The sequence below is a fragment of the Coenobita brevimanus genome, chromosome 35 (assembly GCF_032717465.1).
Source record: "Coenobita brevimanus isolate Jiangsu-jjx chromosome 35, ASM3271746v2, whole genome shotgun sequence".
Lineage (NCBI taxonomy): Eukaryota > Metazoa > Arthropoda > Malacostraca > Decapoda > Coenobitidae > Coenobita > Coenobita brevimanus.
Window position 1 is genome coordinate 1,677,501 of NC_136988.1, and position 12,500 is coordinate 1,690,000.

A 12,500-nucleotide genomic window follows, 5' to 3' on the forward strand; every position below is an offset into this window, starting at 1 on the left:
GACATACTTGTGTAATCATGCTTGACAACATTGGGAAAAATATCTTCAAACGTTTCTACACTCCATCGTCCGTGGCGTCAAATTGCTTCGGGCCAAATGTGCACCTTTTCCTTGTGTACAGTACCGTCAAAATGCTCTAACTTGAAGAATAAAACACTTCCCAGTCCAATCGGGCCACCGGTTCCCTAGTTCTGACTTATATCAGGCCTTTTGACATCGAGCGGAGGCGTCGAAGGCGGCCTTTAAGTTAGTAATATTAATAGTAACAACAGTAGTAATAGTCATAACAGTGATGATGAGAGGGATGATGATCATGATAGTAATCATCATCATCATAATGCCGATGCTCATAGTCCTGGTGATGATGTTCATGACAGTAATACTAATAATGATGATGATGGTACTGATGAAGGTACTACTACTACTACTACTACTAATAATGATGATGATAATGATAATAATAATGATGACATGCATACATACTCGTACATATACCTAGACTCCCCCCCCCCCCCGTAGAGGTAGCTGAGACAGGACGACACACACCAAATTACCCATCCACACACACACATGATGATGATGGTGATGATGATGATAATGACGGTGATGATGATGATGACGATGGTGATGGTGATGATGATGATGGTGATGATGACAATGATGATGATGGTGATGGTGACGATGATGGTGATGATGATGATAATAATAATAATAATGATAGTAGTAGTAGTAATAATAATAATAATAATAATAATAATAATAATACGTTTCTATTTCAGACCAAATGTGTGTGGGTCTCGCTCTCGCTCCTTCTGCTGCCCAGGATGGTCTCAGAAGAAAGGAAATAATTTGTGTATTATCCGTAAGTATTCTCTCTCTAAAGGTGAATGTAGGGAGGAGTAAAGTGATGGTCTTTGAGAGAGGTGAAGTCAGTGAATTTACAGCGAGGTTGGATGGTGAGGAATTGGAAAATGTGAGTACGTTTAAGTACTTGGGTAGTGTGATGAGTAAGGATGGAGGTTTGGAGGGTGAAGTACTTGAAAGGGTACAACAAGGAAGAAAGGTTGCTGGTTCCTTGAAAGCAGTGATAAGAAACAGGGAAGTGAGCATGGAAGTGAAAAAGTTACTACATGACAGTATTGTGATACCAGCTCTAACGTATGGAAGTGAAGCTTGGACATTGTTGGAAGGACACAAGTCAAGAGTGAGAGCAGTGGAAATGAGTTATTTAAGAAGAGCCTGTGGAGTCACATGGAGAGACAGGCTGACGAATGAGGATATAAAGGAGTGTTGTGGTGTGGATGTGGATGTGATAGGAAGCGTTAGGAGGAACACATTGAGGTGGTTTGGCCATGTGGAGAGGATGGAGGGTGAGAGACTGACGAAGAGAGTGTATGTGAGTGAGGTGGAGGGGGGAAGAGGGAGGGGGAGGCCGAGGATGAGATGGAGGGATGGGGTGGAGAGGTATATGAGGGGGGTGTGAGTTGGGAACAGGGCAGTGAAATGGCGGGGGACAGGGCGACGTGGAGGCGATTTGTTTTTGGCCACCTCAAACGGGATTGCGGCGTCTGGCAATAGATAGATAGATAGATTCTCTCTCTCTCTCTCTCTCTCTCTCTCTCTCTCTCTCTCTCTCTCTCCCTCTCTCATGGATGGACTCAGAAGAAGGGAAATAACTTGTGTAATATTCGTAAGTCTCTCTCTCAAGTATCTGTCTGTTTGTCTCCATATTGTCTTTCACGTATCAGTCAGCCTTTCTATCTATCTATTGATGTCCGTCTATCTATCTGTGTCCATTTGCCTATCTATCTATCAGTCAGTCTGTCTGTCTATCAGTCTGTCTATTTAGCATCCTATCAATCACCACGTTTCTATCTATCAGTGCCAGTTTATCTATCAGTCTGCCTTATCATTCATACATCCTTCAGTCTTGTGCATCTGTAGGATTGTGTGTGTGTGTGTGTGTGTGTGTGTGCTCGCGACAGCAGATCCCTTTGTGCGTGTCTGTGTTCGTTTGTGTGTGCGTGTGTGTGTATGTGTGCGTATGTATATGTATGTTCTTTTGCGTGTGTCTGTGTATTCGTTTGTGTGTGTGCGTGTCTGTTTTCTTATGTGTGCGTGTGTACATGTACGTTCGGTTGTGCGTGCGTGTTTATGTGTGCGTGTGTTCGTTTGTTTGTGCGTTTGTTTGCATGTTGCATTTGTGCATGTCTGTAAACGTGCATGCGTGTATGCGTGTGCAAATGCACACCTGTGTGTGCGTATATCTGTATGTTCACTTGTGTGTGCGTGTGCGTGTTTATATATGTTTGCTTGTGTGTGTGTGTCTGTCTATGTTTGCGTGTGTGTATGTGTGTGCGTGTGTTTATGTATGTTCCTTTGTGTGTTAGTGTGTGTGTGTGTGTGTGTGTGTGTGTGTGTGTGTGTGTGTGTGACTGCATAACCCTGTGTGCGTGTTTATATGTATGCTTATATGTATGTTCATGTGTATGTATGTGGCTTACCTCTGTGCGCGGATGTCTACGCTTGTGTGTGTGTGTGTGTGTGTGTGTGTGTGTGTGTGCGGGATATCGTCAGGGCTTTTATGTTACCGAGATATATGACCACGACCCGACCTCTGCTCTCTCTCTCTCTCTCTCTCTCTCTCTCTCTCTCCATCTGGAATTAGGGACCTGTATCGTAAAGTTAACAGTTGAGTGTCGTGGTTTGGAGAATATTGGGACTTAGAATTTTTTTTGTCTAAACACCTGCTGACTGGCGACTTAATACTTAGTGGTTCTTCGTAGCTGGTAACTATAAATTCAGAACTTTTATCTATCTCTCTGTCAGTCTATCATTCTATCTATCTATCTATCCGTATCTCTGTCTATCTATCTATCAATCTGTCTTTCTATCTTTATCAATCTATCTTTCTATCTGTCTATCTATCAATCTTTTATCTGTATCTATCTGTCTGTCTACTTATCTGTCTATCTATTGCCAGACGCCTTAATCCTGTAAGAGGGCCAAAGACAAATCGCCTCCACATCGACCTGTCTGTGGCCATTTGTCTACCCTCCCTCCAACTAACCCCACCCCCCATATATCTCTCCACTCCATCCCTCCATCTCATCCTTGGTCTCCCCCTCCTCCTCTACCCCTTCACCTCACTTTTACTCTTCTAGTTAGTCTCTCATTCTCCATCCTCTCCATCCCTCCATCTCATCCTTGGTCTCCCCCTCCTCCTCTGCCCCTCCACCTCACTCATATTCAGTCTTCTAGTCAGTCTCTCATTCTCCTTCCACACACACACACACACACACACACACACACACACACACACACACACAGTATAAGCAAATGCAGTTCCTTTCTCTCTCTCTCTCTCTCTCTCTGGATATATATGTTCTCTCTCTCTCTCTCTCTCTCTCTCTCTCTGGATATATATGTTCTCTCTCTCTCTCTCTCTCTCTCTCTCTCTCTCTCTCTCCAGCTAAATAATCTGGGTGTATAATTGATGTGATTTAGTGTTAACCTGAAGTACTTTGAGATGATTTGGCCATGTGGAGAGGATGAAGAATGAGAGACTGACTAGAAGAGTGTATGTGAACGAGGAGGGGGAGACCAAGGATGAGAGGGAGGGATGTTGTGGAGGGGGTGAAGAATGAGAGACTGATTAGAAGAGTGTATGTAAATGAGGAGGAGGGGGAGACCAAGGATGAGATGGAGGGATGTTGTGGAGGGGATGAAGAATGAATGACTGTCGATAAAAATGTATGTGTGTGAGGAGGGGGAGACCAAGGATGAGATGGAGGGATGGAATGGAGAGGATGGAGAATGAGCGACTGACTAACAGAGTGTATGTGAGTGAGGTAGAAGGGTAGAGGAGGAGGGGGAGACCAAGGATGAGATGGAGGGATGGAATGGAGAGGATGGAGAATGAGCGACTGACTAACAGAGTGTATGTGAGTGAGGTAGAAGGGTAGAGGAGGAGGGGGAGACCAAGGATGAGATGGAGGGTTGGAATGGAGAGGATGGAAGACGAGAGACTGAATAGAGGAGTGTATGTGAGTGAGGAGTAGGAGGAGGAGTCCAAAGATGAGATGGAGGGATGGAGTGGAGAGATATATGAGAGAGGGGGTGTGAGTTGGAGGGAGGGGAGCCAAATGGCAGAGGATAAGATGACATGGAGGTGATTTGTTTGTGGCCACTCTTTATGGGGTTAAGGCATGAGGCAATACCTTGATACTGTACATAGATTAATCGATAAAGACGCACTGCAGTTATAAACATTGTTACATAGCCTATGATTTCATCATCCTTTGTGTAATTCTAACGTACAGTATGCTGCATGTTTGATCACGAGCGTGTTCTACCTCACTCCCCCCTTCTACCCTTATAGTAGATTAAGTCGTTCTTTCTGTTGTTCAGAGCAAGAGTGTCAACTCTTTGTCCCCTATGGCTTCATTTGCGCGTCCTTCTTACAAGTTGTATCAAGCTCTGCCGGCCCCTATTTAATGAGCTCAGTCTCTGCATTATTGCCACTTAGATCTACTCCTCATTTTGTTCACATCTCTGTCCTCCCCTGTACAGTTGTTATTATTGTGAGTGCTCAGGAAGTCTCCAACCATCTAGCAGCTGTGTAATTTGAGTATAAGTGTTATTACATTTTGTTCTTGTGCTGTATAGCATGAGGTGTTAATTCTTAGGCCTAGTAAGGTTTTTGTGATTCATGTGTTTTGGGTGTCAGCCATTATTAATAATATTTTGTATCTGTAATAATATATCTTGCATTCACTGAGTATTATCTGGTATTGTCATTTTATCAGGGCTGACTTAGATAAATTTACACTTGCTAATTTCGTGTTAATAGAGGCTATTGCCGTTAACCATATATTTAACCTGTTTTTGCCATTACATTATCCTTATGAGTCCTGAATGTTTTGTTGTTAGTTTGAGCATTAAACTATAACTTGTAATTTTACCTAACTCTTTTGTTTTGAACCTGGAACTTTTGCGGGACAGTTTTCTCTGTTCCGTAACAACATTAATATATATAAATACAGTAATAAATACCCACTAAATTACCCAGTAACTGAAAGATATGGAGGTGTTTATAACCACCAAATAACCCAATAGAAGAATTAATAAATGCACAGTAAATGATAATCACAAGATTGAGACTATTGAGCTACAAGTAAGTTGAAAATACTGACAGTGATAATTTTTGGAGAGAATGGAGAATGAACGACTGACTAAGAGGGTGTATGTCGGTGAAGTGGAGGGAGGGAGAGGGAGGGGTAGACCAAGGATGAGGTGGAGGGATGGAGTTGAGAGGTATATGAGGGAGGGGGGAGTGAGTTGGGGGGAGGGTAGTCAAATGGTGGGTGACAGAGTGACTTGGAGGCATTTTGTCTGTGGCCACCCTTTGCGGGATTAGGGCATCAGGCGATAGATAGATAGATAATTTTTGTAGTATTAACACAAATGGCGTTTAAAATCTTTAGACAATATAGATATTGTTTAAAACTAGCTTTGGGAAGAAGGACAAGACTTAGCTGTGCAGATGCCCTTCATTGGGGATGAAGAATACATAATAGAAAATGTGTTCAAAAATGAAGATCAAGAAACAGCTAAAGAATTCACTTATGCAGTCTGGAAGAAAAGAGAAAAGGAAAGAAATATGGAATTAAAAAATCAGTAAGTGAAAAAAATCACAAACTCCAGAGCACAAACCTGGATAAAACACAGGGCAGCATTTTTGTTGTTGTTTTTTTAAAGCTTCTTGAACTTCAACTGAACTGAACTAATACCAAAAAGCGTCCATCCTTTCAGTGTTTGAAAAATTGCATGTTATTTTCCTTTTTTTATGGCTACATCCAATCATATCATTGTTTGGCAGGCACGTAATATTTTGTCAAAGCTATTTTCATTTAATATTTACCTGTTTCAAACTATGTGGAGAGGGAGAGACTGATGATGAGAGTGTATGTGGGTGAGGTGGAGGGGGGGAGAGGGAGGGGGAAGCCAAGGATGAGATGGAGGGATGGAGTGGAGAGGTATATGAGAGAGGAGGGTGTGAACTGGGAGCTGGACAGTGAAATGGTGGGGGACAGAATGACATGGAAGGGATTTGTTTGTGGCCACCCCTTATGGGATTAAGGCCTCTGGCAATAGATAGATAGATGGATATTTTCATGCAATATTTACCTATTTGAAATGCAATTTATGCTGATACTACAAAGCTTATGGGTCGATATTTTAAGCTTTCTGGTTGCCCAAAACTCAAGCAGTCAGTTTGCAGAACATTGCCATCTTTATGCTCTGTTAGGTCTTGGGGAGTAGCAGTGTTCATTCATTTCTGTGTAGTGTCCTGTTACACCCTATCTGTCCACCTGTGTGTGTGTGTGTGTGTGTGTGTGTATATGAAGGGAGGTTGAGGGTGTGTGTGAAATCATTGTGTATTGACCCATGTTTTCTGTGCCCTATGCAGCCATCTATCTATCTGTCTATTGCCAGATGCCTTAAGCCCACATGGGGTGGCCACAAGCAAATCGTATCCACGTCGCCCTGTCTCCTGCCATTTCACTGCCCTGCTCCCACTTCACACCCCCCCCTCTCATATACCTCTCCACTCCATCTTTCCCTCTCATCCTCTGCCTCCCCCTCCCTCTCCCCCCCTCCACCTCATTCACATGCACTCTCCACATCAGTCTCTCACCCTCCATCCTCTCCAAATGGCCAAACCACCTCAGTGTGTTCTTCCTAACACTTCCTATCACATCCACATCCACACCACAACGCTTCTTTATATCCTCATTCGTCAGCCTGTCTCTCCATGTGACTCCACAGGCTCCTCTTAAATAACTCATTTCCACTGCTCTCACTCTTGACTTGTGTCCTTCCAACAACGTCCAAGCTTCACATCCATACGTTAGAGTTGGTATCACAATACTGTCATGTAGTAACTTTTTCACTTCCATGCTCACTTCCCTGTTTCTTATCACTGCTTTCAAAGAACCAGCAACCTTTCTTCCCTGCTGTACCCTTTCACGCACTTCACCCTCCAAACTTCCATCCTTCCTCATCACACTACCCAAGTGCTTAAATGTACTCACATTTTCCATTTCCTCACCATCCAATCTCACTGTACATTCACTGACTTCACCTCTCTCAAAGACCATCACTTTACTCTTCCCTACAGGTACCTTTAGATTCCGTGTCTTACACTCTCTTCCAAACTCATCCACCAAGCCTTGCAGCTCCCCTTCATCTTCACTCAACAACACAGTATCATCTGCAAACAACAGTACAGGGAGTTTCCAAACACTACCCTCTCTCACTAGGGCCATGCCAGCATCCACTACCCTACCTTGTACCTCTTTTATTACCCCCATCCATGTACAGATTGAACATGGAGACATGACACATCCCTGTTTCAACCCAGCCTTCAAAAAGAAAAATTCACTCAGTTCACCATCCACACGCACTGCAGCCTTAGCACCATCATACATACTCTTCACAGCATGCAACAACTTCCCATCTACTCCATATATTCTTGATACTTTTCACAATCCTTCTCTGTCCATCCTGTCATATGCTTTCTTCAAATCCATGAAAGCCGCATACAACTTCTTTCCCTTCTCTAGAAACTTTTCCACTAAAGATCTAAGAATGAATATCTGATCTACACAACCTTGGACGTTGTTGGAAGGACACAAGTCAAGAGTGAGAGCAGTGGAAATGAGTTATTTAAGAGGAGCCTGTGGAGTCACATGGAGAGACAGGCTGACGAATGAGGATATAAAGGAGCGTTGTGATGTGGATGTGGATGTGATAGGAAGCGTTATGAGGAACACACTGAGGTGGTTTGGCCATGTGGAGAGGATGGAGGGTGAAAGACTGACGAAGAGAGTGTGAGTGAGGTGGAGGGGGGAAGAGGGAGGGGAAGGCCGAAGATGAGATGGAGGGATGGGGTGGAGAGGTATATGAGAGAGGGGGGTGTGAGTTGGGAGCAGGGCAGTGAAATGGCAGGGGACAGGGCGGCTTGGAGGCGATTTGTTTGTGGTCACCCCAAACGGGATTGCGGCGTCTGGCAATAGATAGATAGATAGACAACCTCTTCCCTTCCTAAAGCCTCCCAGTTCATCTTCAACTAATTCCTCTGTTTTTTCCCTAACTCTGTCAGTAAGTATCCTACCATACACTTTTCCTATTATACTAAGAAGACAAATGCCCCTATGATTACCACACACTTCTTTTTCCCCTTTTCCTTTGTACAAGGGAATAATTATACCTGACTTCCAATCCTCTGGGACTCTACCTTCCTCCCAGGCCAATCTGCACATCTTCCACATCCATTCTACTACTATCTCTCCCCCATGCTTCAGCATTTCACCACACACTCCATCAATTCCTGGGGCTTTCCCCGATTTAACTTTCTTCATTGCTTCCAGAACTTCTATCCTACTGATTTCTTCCTGTCTTCTCACCTCCCTCCTTCTCCCAGTCATTCCCCAGTCACTTATACTCGCATTGCTTCCATTCTCTGTGTACCGACCCAGCTTTCTTGTCACATCCAGTCATCTTTGTGCCTGGAATTTCCATATTATTCTTGTCTCAGCCCATAATCAGTTTGGTTGTATGGTGATCCATAGTTTAATTTTACCTGTGCAAGCATTATATCTTCTAACACCCCTGTCTTCTTTTTCATCTGTGTGTGTGTTAAGTTTATGTGTAGTAACCCATGTTTTCTGTGCCCCATCCAGCCATCTGTGTGTATATTTATGTGTAGTAACCCATGTTTTCTGTGCCCCATCCAGCCATCTGTGTGCGTGACTGTGGCGTGGGTGGGAGATGTATACGCCCCAACCTGTGCATGTGTCTGGGCGGCACCCTCTCGCCCATCTGCGGCAATGGCAGGAACGGACGCCCCTACCTACCTGATGGCAGACCTGGTGTAGTGAGGCCTGGTGTAGTTACCCCCGGTGAAGTGACACCTGGTGTGGTTGGACCCGGTATAGTGCGACCAGGTGTGGTTGTACCAGGAGTGCGACCTGGAGTGGTTGTACCAGGAGTGCGACCTGGAGTGGTTGAACCTGGGTTGGTACCTGGTGTGGTCAGACCTGGGGTGAGACCTGGTGTGGTCAGACCTGGTGTAGTTGGACCCGGAGTGAGACCCGGAGTTGTTGAGCCTGGTGTAGTGCGACCAGGGGTTGTGGGTCCTGGTGTGGTTAGACCTGGGGAAGTTAGACCTGGAGTGCCTGCACCTGGAGTGGTTGGACCCGGTGTAGTTGGGCCTGGTGTAGTTGGACCTGGAGTAGTTGGACCTGGAGTTACACCTGGAGTGCCTGCAGGCTATCCACGTAAGTACAGACAGACACAAGTATATCCCAAACGTTTGACGAATACATACCAGAAAAATCAAATTTTCTGAAACCTGCATTATTAGAGACAAGGTTTTCATTGTACAGTATTTTGGCAGTTGTGTATTTTTTTCCGACAGAACTAGAAAGACACAGTATAGTAGGTATTTCTTTGACTGTACATACTCACTGGGCTTGTGCGATTCTGAGCCTTTCCATCACGCCTTCTTTAGTGGCTGATTTTGTGCATATGCACATTAACTCTTTAGCATTCACTTTATAATTAATTTGGGAGGGAAATTTACACATCTTTATGCCTGATGGAAATTTTCAGTGTTGGATTTCCCCCAGGCATCAGCCTAGTGGAATAAATGAAAGCTGATCACTCATTAATTCGGTAATTTAATGACAGGCATTTTTAGGTCTGTCCCATGGGAAGGTGTGGCAAAAGTGGATCCTGAATGCATTTAACACTGCAGGTGCATCAGATGCTGTGAAAAGTTTATTTCTTGTATATTGTTTATATATTTAATATAATACAGTAACACAGTTGCATAAATCAAATGCAAGATAGTGGTGTGCCATATGGTGAAATAAAAGGGATGGTAGGAAGCCTGTCAATTCCCTGAGACTGATGATCTTGTGTATTAACCAGTGTGCCTTATGATGGTGTGGTGAGGGACAAACACTTCCTCCAACCTTCTACCACATTCCTGCAGTTGAACACTGATTATATGGCAGGATGAGTAAACTGGGTTTTCTGGATTTGATGTGTTATAGATGGGAGTGTGTAGTTTTTCTTACAGGAATCAGAAATTGAATAGAAAAAAAGAATGAATAAGCATTTTGGTTGGTATATTTACATACCATATAATGCCAAAGGTCAGTAAAGTACTGTAATACCTGACTGACTGGTGTTATTTCAACCTTGGCCTTGGGTGCTGAGAAAAAGCCTACCCATGGTGATGCAGTGCATCCTGGGTGGAGCAGCTCCGATGTTCACCCAGGAGCCAAACTGTCTCGTATTTCCCTGCACTGCACTGTGGGAAGGACCCTGGTCTGACCCTGGTGAGGTGCTGTCTACCACAAGGAGGTCCTAGATTCCTACACAGTGTATGTACTGCACTATACCTGTAGGATGGCCCCACAGAAGCAGCTGCTGACTTGTGGTTGACAGGTCTGCTCAGCCAGATTGACTGAGGTTAGGTAATAACAACAACAACAACTTCAGCCTCATAAAGAAAAGACTCTGAGAAAACTCTATAGAATTAAGAAGTAACATTTGTAATTGTTTGATTTAAAAGTATTGATTTTTACAAAACTGTTCATACCACTATATTCTAACCACCCTCACCAGCCGTGTGTGAGCAGCCGTGCCTTAATGGTGGCCGGTGTGTGGGGCCCAACCGGTGCGCCTGTGTGTACGGCTTCACTGGCAGGAGGTGCGAAGCTGGTAAGTTTTATATATATATATATATAAGGGAAGAAGATACCAAAAGCTAGACCCTCACACAATTATTCCTTTAAAAAAACAAGAGAGAGAGAGTGGGACAAATTCAAGAACCCCTCATTGTTCCCCCTAAGAAGAAAAATAAGAGAGCCAAATTTAAGATCCATTCATTGTCCCCTCCAAGCTAGGAGAGAGAGAGAGAGAGATCCACGCATTCAGCCACCAAGAAAAAATAAATAATATATAAATAGCAGAGAACCAGATTCAAGAACCATTCATTTCAGAGTGCCTGGACACATTATGTTTGAAAGACTGGAGGTCATAAACAGAGGAAGGCAGTTCCAGAGCTGACCTGTTACATGCATAAGTGACTGGGCGTATCGGTTAACTCTCTCAGAAAGTTCTCTTGACTCCTATAGTCCTTTCATCTTAACTTAGCATAGATTCTCATCGTTTTGCAGCTTATTTTTTATAATTTAGGAAAATACCATGGCTCTGCATTCTTCCCATAGCACTTACTTGTGACTATACTCTTTTCACTCTGACAACATAAAATTGACATCTCCCCATCTTGGATGCTGAGTTGTAACAGGAGACTAACTCTAGAATATGATGCTAGTCATGAAGAAGTACTAAGGAAAGGATGAAGGACCTCAGTATTATCATGTACCAATGAGCAACGTGAAATAAGCTGCAAAAGAACAAAAATCTTGGCCAGGTTAAGGTAAAAAGACTCTGACATCATATTCCTCTATTAATATGATACAACTCGGCATTTAAGATGGAGAGATTACAGTTTTAGGTTAAGTTATTGAAGAGTATAATTCTTTGGCAGGATTGTCAGAATGGAAGAAAAAGGTATAAGAGTGAGGTGTGGCTTTACTGAGTGGATAAAGAGGGATACACAGAGAATGCACATGGATTGGGTGCCAAAGAAAGTGTGTGAAAGTGATAGAAAGGGCAGTGTTAGTAGAGGTAGACCATATGTGGTGTGGGTGAAGAGAGTGGAACGGTACCTTACACTGAAGATAGAGTGAGAAAAGGAAGAGGTGTGTTGGAGAGAGTGGGAAGAAGAAGAGGAGTGTTTGAGAGAGTGGGAGGAGGAAAAGGAGTTTTTGAGAGAGTGGGAAGAGGAGTGCTTGAGAGAGTGGGAAGGGGAAGAGGAGTGCTTGAGAGAGTGGGAAGAGGAAGAGGAGTGTTTGAGAGAGTGGGAAGAGGAAGAGGAGTGTTTGAGAGAGTGGGAAGAGGAAGAGGAGTGTTTGAGAGAGTGGGAAGAGGAAGAGGAGTGTTTGAGAGAGTGGGAAGAGGAGGGTTTGCGAGAGTGGGAGGAGAAAGAAGACTGTTTGAGTGATTGGCCAGAGGAAGAAGTGTTTGGGGGAGTGAGAAAAGTGTATGAGGATAAGGTAGTCTAGAAACACTCTTGTCATGGCCTTTTCCTTGTCTGGGAGTTCTCAGGAGGGAGCAAGGTGTTGGGGTTGATGATGACGATGACGACGTTTACACTTGTGTTTCAGATTACCGTACAGGTCCGTGCTTCACCCGTGTACAGCATGACATGTGCCAGGGTCAGCTGCCTGGTGTGGTGTGCACTAAGCAGCTGTGTTGTGCCACCATTGGCAGGGCGTGGGGCCACCCTTGTGAGCACTGCCCTGACCGCCTGGACTGCAGCAAAGGATACCTCAAGAACATCCACAGTGGAGAGTGTG

At 44.0% G+C, this 12,500-nt stretch overlaps 1 protein-coding gene across 1 annotated transcript in view; it reads left to right on the forward strand.

Annotated features, from left to right (window-relative positions):
• Nucleotides 1-12,500, forward strand: part of LOC145396220 (fibrillin-2-like) — a 102,261-nt gene that overhangs the window by 15,599 nt on the left and 74,162 nt on the right. The window contains exons 2-5 of the mRNA XM_080269654.1: nucleotides 780-862; nucleotides 8,802-9,344; nucleotides 10,702-10,797; nucleotides 12,309-12,500. The exon at nucleotides 12,309-12,500 is cut by the window's right edge and continues 3 nt beyond it. Coding sequence (XP_080125780.1) covers nucleotides 780-862; nucleotides 8,802-9,344; nucleotides 10,702-10,797; nucleotides 12,309-12,500 — 914 coding nt within the window. The remainder of the gene's footprint in view (nucleotides 1-779; nucleotides 863-8,801; nucleotides 9,345-10,701; nucleotides 10,798-12,308) is intronic.